A 10,882-nucleotide genomic window follows, 5' to 3' on the forward strand; every position below is an offset into this window, starting at 1 on the left:
AGCAACACAAGCGGTGTGAATAGCAGTCAATGTAAAACGTATTTGAAATTCAAAATTAGAGTCCAGTAATTCACGCAATAATCGACATTGACTCGTTTGTATTATGACATCACCACTAGATGGCGCGCGTTGACAATAAATAAAATAAATTCACTGCTGAAGGACAGCGTTGTATTCATCTCTTTCCGTCACAGTAGGCTATCCATCCTGTGTGACAGAAATAGAAAAACGCTGCAAAATGTTAAATCTTATCAAAAATATCCACCTAAAAAAAACACATTGGTTGGAAACATCAAGTTTATTCAATTTTCGTCCAATAGCTTCGTTTCATACTAATGAAAACAAGTTGATTACGAAACCTAAGTGAATTAATTGTATACAGATAGCCTATTTAATAATCAATAATTCATAATCAATTGCAAAACAAACTGTCGTAAGCCTACATAAAACAGATGTTAAAATAAATTCTCTCTTGAATGTAGGCCAACCCCAAATAGCTTACATGTTCGTGATTAACAGTGATCAAATAAACTATTTGCACGAACATTTACACGCTGTAACCACAGGATAAGGCACCTGCCTCCACAAACACTTTCTGCCTGCAACACCTGTCCCCACCACCACAGTCTCCCTGTCGATCCCGGCCATCCCTCTTAACCCATCCCCGCCTCTCTCTTCGCTGCTCCAGCAGTGCCAGGCCAGTATCTTTATCTGTGTGGTTTGGGCCTGCCGGCATGCCATCCCGCTAGGGAAAGAGCAACTCCGCGAGCCACCAGATTTTTCGCAGTCGGTGTGGCGTAACCAGCGGGGCCAGAACACTGGAGCTAACTGTACCCACTGGTAGCGCATTCCACAGGTGGCCGAGCGGACCAGCCAGTCACGCAGAGTGCTGGCAACGTCTGCAGGAAGTTCACTCAAGTCCAAATCCTCTGCGTCGTTTTGTAGTTTTCGTTGGTAGCGCGCTGCACCCTCTGTCAGCTCTGGAGACGCGCCGAAGTTGAACCCCTCGTTGGTGGTGTAGTTTGGTAAGGCGGGAGGAGCGGGCGGGTCACCACGAGACGCAGTTTGACCAGCAGACGCATCGGTGTCGACCCTTGCTTCGGCTGGGCGTTCTATGGACATCCAGAACGGATCGAAAGACGAGCCCAAAATGCGCAGGAGCCGGTTGTGCCGCAGGTGTTTGGGTTTCGGCGCGTAATGGTAATCCCCCTCATTCATCGAGAGTGAATATGGCCGAATCGGCTGCGAGGAAGATACGAAACTACTTGATCTGGTCCGTAGAAAGGATACATCATCGAAATCCGTGTCCTTTTGGCCCACAGGGGTTTCACTGCGCACCTGCTCCTGGTTGGGAATCATTGAAGTTGCGCGGGTGAGAAAGACAACCAGATATGTCCAGCACAGTAAAACGCTCCTTAACCAATTTATCAATACATTCATTTTCCAAAGAATGGATGTCTAAAGTGAAGTCAATCACAGTTGTAATAGGCTTAGGGCATTGAATCAATAGGTACAAAGGACTGTCCCACTTCACTGGCTCCTCTCCACTAGCTCCGGCAAGTCTAATGTGGTTTTTCCGTCTTCCTCTCATAATACATGGTTGTTTTGTAGTCTTCATGAACCCATACAGTCAGTGTATCAGTGCACACATCCTTGAACAAGGACACAACAATACACAAATAGAGCTGATGTCAATAAAGTAGGAGCAGGGAGGAGTCTCTCTTATCACCTGAACAGGGATTTTATCGGCTATGGCTGGAACAGGCAATACTGTCCACACTGTCTCTCTCTGGTATGATCGCTCAGCCAAAGACCTAGTGTTGAAACACCATAGGCAGGAAAGGAGAGAACGCTAGAGTGGCGATGGTTTGCAGTGGTGAGAAGCGTGAAGGAAAGGTGTGAGTTGTTGACCTTCATTTTATCACAATGGCCTTACAGTACTGGAAACAGTTGATAATTCCTCATACCATCCCATGTATGTAGCTACAGTAGGCTACTAGGAACAGGTGGGAAACCCTGTGGCCAGGGGAGTGTCATGCGAGGTCATAATCACACAAGTTCCTGATACGTCACAAACATAACTAGTATCTGCAACGTGTGGATCACCCTGAGTCTGAGAGACTGAAACATAACAAGCTGGCAGCCCAGACCAAATATGTTTGTCAGGACAAGAGCCCCTTTCATTTACGGTTACTGGAATCACCTCTTCATGGTCAAAGCCACACAATAGCACAACAACATAACATATCAAGACTGAGGTTTCACTATAATAAATAATAATACTGTACTATTGTTTTCAAATATCAATTTATTTTATTTTCATTAATAATACTAGGCTTATATATACACACACACACAGTTCACAGTGCAGTACATGAACTATCAAACTTCAGGAATTAGAATTAACTGAATCTCCATTAAAAAGGTTGTTATTGTTTTCTGCATTAATTCAACTGGTCTCAGCATTCAGGAAATCTACATAGCACAGATTGTAAATATACACTAAGTGTACAAAACATTAAGAACACCTGCTCTTTCCCTGACAGACTGACCAGGTGAAAGCTATGATCCCTTATTGAGGTCACTTGTTAAATCCACTTCAAATCAGGGTAGATGAAGGGGAGGAGACAGGTTAAATAAGGGTTTTTAAGCCTTGAGACAATTGAGATATGGATTGTGTATGAGTTCCATTCATAGAGTGAATGGGCAAGACAAAACATTTAAGTGCATTTGAATGGGCTATGGTAGTAGGTACCAGGCGCATCGGTTTCAGTGTGTCAAGAAGTGCAACACTGTTGGGTTTTTCACACTCAACAGTTTCCTGTGTGTATCAATGGTCCACCAGCCAAAGGACACCATCCAACTTGACACAACTGTGGGAAGCATTGGAGTCAACATGGGCCAGCATCCCTGTTGAACGCTTTCGACACCTTGTAGAGTCCATGCCCAGACAAATTGACACTGTTCAGGGGGGATCAATATTAGGAAGGTGTTCTTAATATTTTGTACCCTCAGTGTATAGGCTTTGAATGATGTGATACCCGAGTGGGGGCTCCCGAGTGGCGCAGCGGTCTAAGGCACTGCATCTCAGCCCTCGAGGCGTCATTAGACACCCTGGTTTGAATCCAGACTGTATCACAACCGGCTGTGATTGGGAGTCCCAATTAGGCCGGTGTAGGCCGTCATTGAAAATAAGAATTTGTTCTTAACTGACTTGCCTAATTAAATAAAGATTCAATAACATTTTTTTAAATACCACCACGCAGTGTGTGTGTAACCAAGCACGCATACTCAGGTGATATATATATATATATATATACACATACACCTTGATAAGGTAAAGTAAAGTGCCACCACAGCATAACCGATTGTCATCATGTCATAGACTTTAACTACAGCAACAGCACAAAGTGAAGACTGAAAAAGATCTTCATTTCAAAGTAGAAACACTATGATTAAAAAGGTAGCAAGGCACTGTGCGTGTTCATCCTATGTGTTGGCTAGAACTATGTGTCCACCTGTGAGTCCACCTCTGCTGTGCGTGCGCCGTTCTCTCAGAGTGAGAAAAGCTGGTCATGGGAGCTCTCCTGTTGCCGGGCGGATTGTGGCGGGGGCCTGGACGAGACGGGGGGCAGGCTGCGTGTTGAGGGAATGTGGTCGGCCACCTTCGCCCTTTCCTCCAGAAACTTGTCAAACTCTGAGAGGGAGGGACAGAGAGAGAGTTAATGGTGTGGGTATTGTGCAACACTGATTTCTACTGGCACAGGCTGAAATAGGATCTTGGCAATGATGATGGTTAAAAAGGGAAGGAAAAAAAAAGACTTACCCTCACAGGGCAGCCCTTCCCTGTCCCCAGCCTCTGGTTGCTGTAACATGAAACAAGTTCACGTAGCAACTCATGGCAACCCATTCATGTTTGTTGAAACGTCAAGAAAACACACCACATTAAAAAGTCACCGTCTTACCGTTTCTGTGTCCGCAGACAGCAATCTGTCAATGTCTTCCAGGGTGGAGTTCTTAGGGCTAGGCTTAGACGAAGGAATCTGAGGGGGAGGGAGAGAAACAGAACAAAGAAGAAGAAAGGTAGAAAGGAAACAGAGGGATGTTTGAGTCTTAGTAGAATGGCACAAGGCAGATGTTTGTAGTGGGGTCTAGTCCTCAGGGCCTCACTGTGTGAATGCATGTTTTCATTCAAACCCATTTCTGCATCATCGCTAATAGAGTAGCTCCTTAACTGTTATTTAACTGGGACTGTGTGTTGGACACTGGCTCATTGCTGTTGTTTGCATCGAAACAGTCGCTTCCGGAAAGTTACACCCTTATTGCTGACAATAACAGTATGATTCAGAATGTAAATCAACAGTAAATTGAAGGCCTTTAAGTCAGTATTTTTAGACCAAAATATATGTAATCCTACCCTGTGATTTCCGTAGGATATGTTATGTTGACCGTAGATAATGAATGAGAAACATTACCGCTCCAGTGACCTGTAACCTGGTGTCCAGGGCTCCAGCCAGTCCTTCCACTGCTCCTGGGTCCTCGTACCGCATACTGGACACACACAAGACTACATCAGTGGAGGCTGCTGAGGGGAGGACGGCTTATAATAATGGCTGGAACGGCGCAAATGGAATGGCATCAAACACGTGGAAACCACGTGTTTGATGTATTTGTTACCATTCCACTGATTCCGCTCCAGTCATTACCACAAGCCCGTTCTCCCCAATTAAGGTGCCACCAACCTCCTGTGGACTACATACCATAATATGTATAACAGTTGCCTTTGGTGTACATTTCTTCGGTGTGTTTCGATATTTGTATACTGATAGAACACCCTACAGCACTACAGTGAAGGTGTCTCACCTCTTCCTCTGATCGGCCAGAGAGCTGCCCCTGGTCTGGGCAAACATGTCAAACTCATCCTCCTCTGGTGCACCTGACACACAGAGACAGGCTGTGAGACAGAAACCAACATCACCTTCTCTTATTCAATGACCACGGCCTCAGAGTAGGAGTGCTGATCTAGGGTCTGTTTTGCCTTTTAGATCATAATGAATACCATTATATGGACAGGGAGGATCTGATCCTGGATCAGCACTCTTACTCTTGATATATTTGGAATACGGGCTCTGGTTTTTGTGTAGATGCTTTTTGTCAATGTTTTTTCATACTTTGGTAATGTTAAAGAGAGATTAAAAAAATGGAGTCCGACAGGCCTTGCGTTTTAATGCAAAACAGATGCTACTCACTGTGGTTGGCTGCCTGCCTCTGATCGGAGGGAGCGCTGAATGCGGGTTGGCTGGCGGCCGCAGAGGTGGTTGCTGGTTGGCTGAGGGACTGGGGCACAGGGCTGAGGTCAATGAGGTTGGCCCTGGCAGGAGTCTGCTATAGGGCAGAGGGAGAGGATACATTGGGTCGTGTTCAGCATGGTGCAGCGTATTGAACGTTGCAATTAAAGAGAGCTGAAATGACTGCTTACTGTACACGTCAGTGAGGCATGTCTGAACATTGTGCCCTACTGAACTAGATGTAAAACACAAAAACAAAAAGGTGAAAGATGACTGTACCTGCTCTGTAGCTGTTCTCTGGGCCTTATTGAGTCTGTCAAACCTAAACAACATGGGAGAAAAAGAGAAAGTACAGACTTCAGAACATGGACACTCTGTACTGTGTAATACATGTGCCTCATTTTCAATGTCTTTCTGACTGCAAGTAGCCGAGTATGTATGTGTGTGTGTGTGTGTGTGTGTCAGACCTAGTTTCAAATAATATTTAGGGTATTTCAATTATTTTCAAAGATATTTGGAAGTAAGTACCTGGATATTTGAAAAGACAAGTAGTTGAATATTGGAATGTACAGCATTTGGAAATACACTTAGACAGTATTGGCATGCATTTGAAAATACTCATATACAGTAGTTCTCTGACTCAAATACAATCCCATGCATTTAACACATGTATTTGAAAATAGTATTCGAAATAAGTATTTGAAAATACTTCCAAGAGAAGTAGTTGATTCGAGCCACATTATTTCAAAATACTCAAATACACAGAACATAAGTAACCCAAGTCTGGTGTGTGTGTGTGTGCGCACGCGTATTTGTGTGTGTGTCCCCGCCTTACCTGTCGTAGCGGATGAAGGCATTGTTTAAGTCATCGTTGACGACCAGCAGCTCCTCTATGAGGCCCTCGTCCACCAGCCTGGGGATCAGCTCCACCACACGGCTCTGCATCTCCCTACACACCTGGTACAACTGCTGCTCACACAAACAGAGGTGGTTAGAGGGAGAAGAAGAGAGAAAAAGACAGTGCGGCAGATGGGGGGGGGGGGGGGGCGGTCAGAGAACATCCAGGATTCACTCCCTGATAACACTGAATTGGAATATATGACAGAGGCGCATTTGAATACATGAAAGCAATAACCAGGGAAAGAGACCGCAAGAAGAAACAGAGCGAGAGAAAGAGAGGGAGTAGAGAGGCAGGAGAGGAAGAAAGACACGCAGACCGACCTGCAGTAGCTCCGAGTCCTCCTGCTGGCTCTGTCCAGGCGTCAACTGGTTCAACATCTCAGTCATCACAGTCAGGTTCCCCCTGACCAGAGCCAGGTCAACTCTCAGCTTCTGGGCCTGAAAGTTCATCAACAGTAGCATCCTTAGGCTCTTTGTCAATGCTTTCTCAAATGAGGCTTTGGGGAAAGACATGAGGAGAGGAGGCAAAGAATCATAGAGGCTACGGAGTTGTCATGGATGGCCTTACCTCTTTAACCACGATGGTACATACAGAAGTTTCCCCTAGGCACTTTTTCCAACAGTTTGAAGAGATAAGTCAAAAGTGGTCTTAAACAGAACCAACACTTTAAACACAGGTAACCAATGTTTAACTGTAGCTAGTATTTACTCTTTACTCACACCGTGTGTACATGAGTATTACCACAATATCAAAAGGGTAATGCGTTTATGATCTATTCAGTACCTGTTCAGGTGAGATGGAGATGGGTCCGTCGCTGAGTTGTGGGGGCACGGCAGCCAATGCAGCCTGGGTAGGGGATGAGGCAGCAGGGGCAGCAGGGCCACGGGGAGTCTGACCCTGAGGTGGTGGAGCTGGCACTGTAACAGAGGAGTGGTTCTCTGGAATGCTCTAGGAAACAACAGAAAGAGAGCCACGTAATAATAGAGCCAGTTAGCACATGATCTGATCCAAAACAGCAGATGTGTGGCTCATGCCGAAATGCAAACATCATGCTCCAACCAACTGAGCTATCGGAACCTCAACATAGTAAAGAGTATGTTTTGTGGGAAGGCGGTGTGTGTGTGTGTGTGTGTAAGATAAATAGTGGTCTATCCAGAGATAAGACATGGAAGGTCAAAGTTCACCATAGAATTACATAACAAATCACCAGTAAATTATAGGATCTCTATGAGCCTTACCCTGAGGGGGGTGTGGATGGGGGAGAGGGCGTCCAGGTCGGTCATAGGGAACTCCAGGCCCCGCCTCCTCAGATCCTCGTACACACAGACCACACCTCCCAGAGAGGGAGAGCTACGGAACGCGTCGGCCCACGCCTGAGAGACAGAGAGAGAAACAGAGAGATAGAGACAGAGATAGATAGAAAGACAGACAGACAGAGAGGCAGGGAGATAGAGGGAGAGTGGAAAAGAGTTTGAGAGGGGAGGAGAAAAAGAAGATACTTTATGAATGAACAGAGAAAACGTGCATTTGTCTACCATAAAGCTCTGAGTTTGTAATGAATGTTGTCATTCCAACCAATTTCTCCATCATCTTTAATTGATCAATGACTTTACATTATGTATGAATGACCATAGACGATTGACGTGATAATTAAATCACTGCATTAACCCCATCATAGCCTATAACAAGGGACTCTACAGTCTTGCAATAGTGGGATAATGTCCAAGCTAAATCAACAGTCAATAAACAGCGGAGTGGTACAGTGCCTGTATATGATCCAAATGGATCGTCAGAAATGGTCCCCTATTCACCAGAGCCCAAACGTGGTGCACTATATACGTAGGGAAAAGGATGCCATTTCACACTCTACCTGTGAGATGCAACCCACCTGTATGAGGCTCAGCACCCGGTCGTGCAGGGTGGTGGGAGGGTTGTTCTTGGGCAGGATGGCTCGGACCAGAACCCCCTCCACAAAGTCCTGGGACGCCACTAGAACATGGAACCGGTGGCCACAGTTCTTTACACATGCCTCCAGAACCTAAAGATAGATACAGGAGGAACGACTGAGAACACACACTGAGCAGTATGTGCTGTATATAACCCCATTTAGTTCAGTCACTCCCTGAAGTCACTCAGTTCCCGTTTTCTTCAAACCCCAGTGAGAGACCCAGATGATTCAACATTCCCCATCAAGAGAACTCCAAAAATAACACTCACTGTCAAAGCCAACATGATCTCCCTGAAGCTCTTATTACCAACAATCCTCTTCTTTATGGCTTTGACTGCATCTTTGGGTCTAGGGAGGAAAACCACACATGCGCACTTCCAGCATCAACTCCCAGAAAGACTGTATTTATTGTCATCATATTATCAGTATGGCTAACTGTTTGACATCGAAAATGACGCAGTACAAAACAGTCATCAATATAAACACCATAGAAAACAAAATGGCCTGTGTGACTCCATCCATAGTTACCCTTCGTCTGTCTCGTTGATGATGTCACATATCTCCATGTTAAGGGCCCAGTCCTCTGAATGCAGCGCGGCGCTGGTGGCTCGTTCTGTCAACATCAACAGGAGATATTATCCCCTTATTATGACTGTCTGAGACGACAAACAATATGATATTATTCTCTTATTATGACTGTCTGAGACGACAAAAAATATGAATATTATACTCTTATTATGACTGTCTGAGACAACAAAGAACATGGATGATTAATCATGCCTACTGTATGCAGATAGACACACAACATGGATGATTATGCAGATAGGCAGACAACAAAGTCACATTTTATACCCCAATACAGCTCGGTATCAAGATAACACATAGAATACCACCTAGCCTATTAGCGACCGTAAACATAGGCCTATTGTAAAATCTATTCAGCAGGCATTGACCTACATGTAATTGTTAAACAATTGCTGGTTGATTTTAATTGAATAATGATTCAGTTTAAAGTATTTACAATCCAGCAAATGATCTAAACTCAGCTAAATGGCATTTATTGAGGAATGTTTGTTCCCATTTCATCCTCTTCGTACTCCACTCTGTGGCCTCTTGAGTTGGTCCTTATAATTCTCTGCTAATCTCCCTCTCAATCTCTCACCCACACCTTCCCCCACTCACTTCAATTCAAGGGGCTTTATTGGCATGGGAAACACATGTTAAAGTTGCCAAAGCAAGTCACTCTCTCTCTCCCCCTATTTCATGTGACTGTCAACTGCTTCTGTTCGCATTCCCTCCGGGGTAGTCTATGCATATATGCCATGTGAGAGAGAGGGCGAAGTGGATGAAGTAAGAGGAGTGTGTGTGTGTGTGATGTCAGGAACATAAGGTCAGCAAGGATGTCAACACTTTCACGAGACTGGACAGTAGACATAACTTTCCATAGCTCATCTCCATCAAAACACCTGTGACATAAAAACATGATCTGCATTTGACATAGACAGTTTGTTGATATCAATGACATAATCTGTTTATGTATGCCATAAAGGCCCTTCAAGACATGATGTGGAAGTTGACCAACTTTGACTGCAATAATGCTATGTCAGTTAAGAAACCAGATATCTAGGATTTAAATTCTTTGGGCATAAATTGTGAAATGTTCATTGGTTTGGCTGATAATAATTTCAGTCTTGAAATGGAGCCTAGTTTAAACGGTTTGTGAGCCAAGGTTTTGAATAAGGAACTAATCAACAACTACTATGCCCCTAAACCCACCCATTGGCATCAGTGATTCGTCAATATTGCTGTCCTGTCACCATAGATTACGAATCACATGAGCGATAAGAGTAATTTAGACTGCTTCTAGTATTTTATTGGTTTGAGAACACATCTTTCGAGGCAGATATCGACCATAAGTTCACATTAACGTTCGTATATAGTACTTAGCAAATAAAAGTAGCTGAAATTCCTATTTTTCTGTCTGAACCTCTATAACAAAACAGCCCTGTAACTTTAACAAAATGTATTAAACGTTTGAACAGAAATAAATACCTAGCTGGATAGATACAATTTGCAAGTTTCTAAAGTTTAGTTGCGATGTCATTCAACGTTGCAGAGCGAGCGACGCATAATTAGCTTGATGGCTCCGCTTTGAACAACTTTCTGCAATATTTCTCCCGACTTACCAATTCGTTGTCCAACAGGAGAAGAGAAGGGGCTTCCTATGAGAAACTCCATATTTTCCACGAAGTCGTAATTCCAAAACGGTACTTTTTTCACTCCCAATTCCCCGTTATTTCCCCGTTCGTAAGTAGACCTGTATGACGCTAGACACAATAAGGATTAGCCACAATAGTGGATTTTAGTGGCCTTCAAAATAAAGGTTCCCCCTGGAAAGTAATGTAAACGGATACAAACAGTGTAATCATGCCATATTTGGACTAGATAATGCTAAACAAGGTTATAATGTTGTTACATAATTTAAAATGAAGTGAAATAATGCATTATTTGTGTCAATAAACATATATATATTTAAGTCCCGCTGTGGCTGTATTCGACCACATCATTGCCTTTGGTGAATACTAATATGCACTGTACAGCCTAAACTAGAGATTGTGCTCCCTTGAAATGGGGTATCAGCCTACTCAGTGACACCCACAGAAAGCAACTTTGCTCTTATTAGGGAACTTTAACTGTGGGAAATCAGCTCACTATACAGCCTATTGAACATTCATATTGGACTGT

General features: G+C 44.0%; 2 protein-coding genes across 4 annotated transcripts; both read right to left on the minus strand.

The window, feature by feature from the left end:
• Positions 1 to 283: 283 nt before the first annotated feature.
• LOC106588948 (noggin-2-like) lies at positions 284 to 1,746 on the minus strand. The gene has a single exon (XM_014178530.2). It carries the CDS (start codon positions 1,438 to 1,440, stop codon positions 532 to 534), a length of 909 nt encoding a protein of 302 aa, XP_014034005.1. The 5' UTR covers positions 1,441 to 1,746; the 3' UTR covers positions 284 to 531.
• Positions 1,747 to 2,288: 542 nt separating this feature from the next.
• LOC106589018 (target of Myb protein 1) lies at positions 2,289 to 10,497 on the minus strand. Of its 3 annotated transcripts, none has more exons than XM_014178665.2 (15): positions 10,324 to 10,497; positions 8,666 to 8,750; positions 8,407 to 8,485; positions 8,078 to 8,227; positions 7,428 to 7,562; positions 6,973 to 7,137; positions 6,510 to 6,626; positions 6,124 to 6,257; positions 5,568 to 5,610; positions 5,250 to 5,382; positions 4,864 to 4,936; positions 4,476 to 4,551; positions 3,966 to 4,043; positions 3,827 to 3,866; positions 2,289 to 3,697 (listed from the first exon to the last, which is right to left on the minus strand). In XM_014178665.2, the coding sequence occupies exons 1-15, from the start codon at positions 10,373 to 10,375 to the stop codon at positions 3,555 to 3,557; spliced, it is 1,503 nt and encodes a 500-aa protein (XP_014034140.1). In that variant the 5' UTR covers positions 10,376 to 10,497; the 3' UTR covers positions 2,289 to 3,554. The 3 variants fall into 3 exon arrangements, with proteins under 3 accessions (XP_014034140.1, XP_014034132.1, XP_014034148.1); XM_014178657.2 differs by having other exon boundaries at positions 5,250 to 5,385; XM_014178673.2 differs by having other exon boundaries at positions 5,250 to 5,385; positions 8,666 to 8,793; positions 10,324 to 10,477.
• Positions 10,498 to 10,882: the final 385 nt, after the last annotated feature.

Source organism: Salmo salar, chromosome ssa02 (genome assembly GCF_905237065.1).
Source record: "Salmo salar chromosome ssa02, Ssal_v3.1, whole genome shotgun sequence".
Lineage (NCBI taxonomy): Eukaryota > Metazoa > Chordata > Actinopteri > Salmoniformes > Salmonidae > Salmo > Salmo salar.

Bases quoted from the DNA above. Each gene is read 5' to 3' on its own strand.
- LOC106588948 (XM_014178530.2), bottom strand. From the start codon at position 1,440: ATGAATGTATTGATAAATTGGTTAAGGAGCGTTTTACTGTGCTGGACA.
- LOC106589018 (XM_014178657.2), bottom strand. From the start codon at position 10,375: ATGGAGTTTCTCATAGGAAGCCCCTTCTCTTCTCCTGTTGGACAACGA. The intron at 5,386-5,567 runs GTACAGTCATCT...TCTGCCCTATAG, and splicing joins AGAGAACAGCTACAGAGCAG to CAGACTCCTGCCAGGGCCAA. The intron at 4,552-4,863 runs GTGAGACACCTT...GTGTGTGTCCAG, and splicing joins CTGGCCGATCAGAGGAAGAG to TATGCGGTACGAGGACCCAG.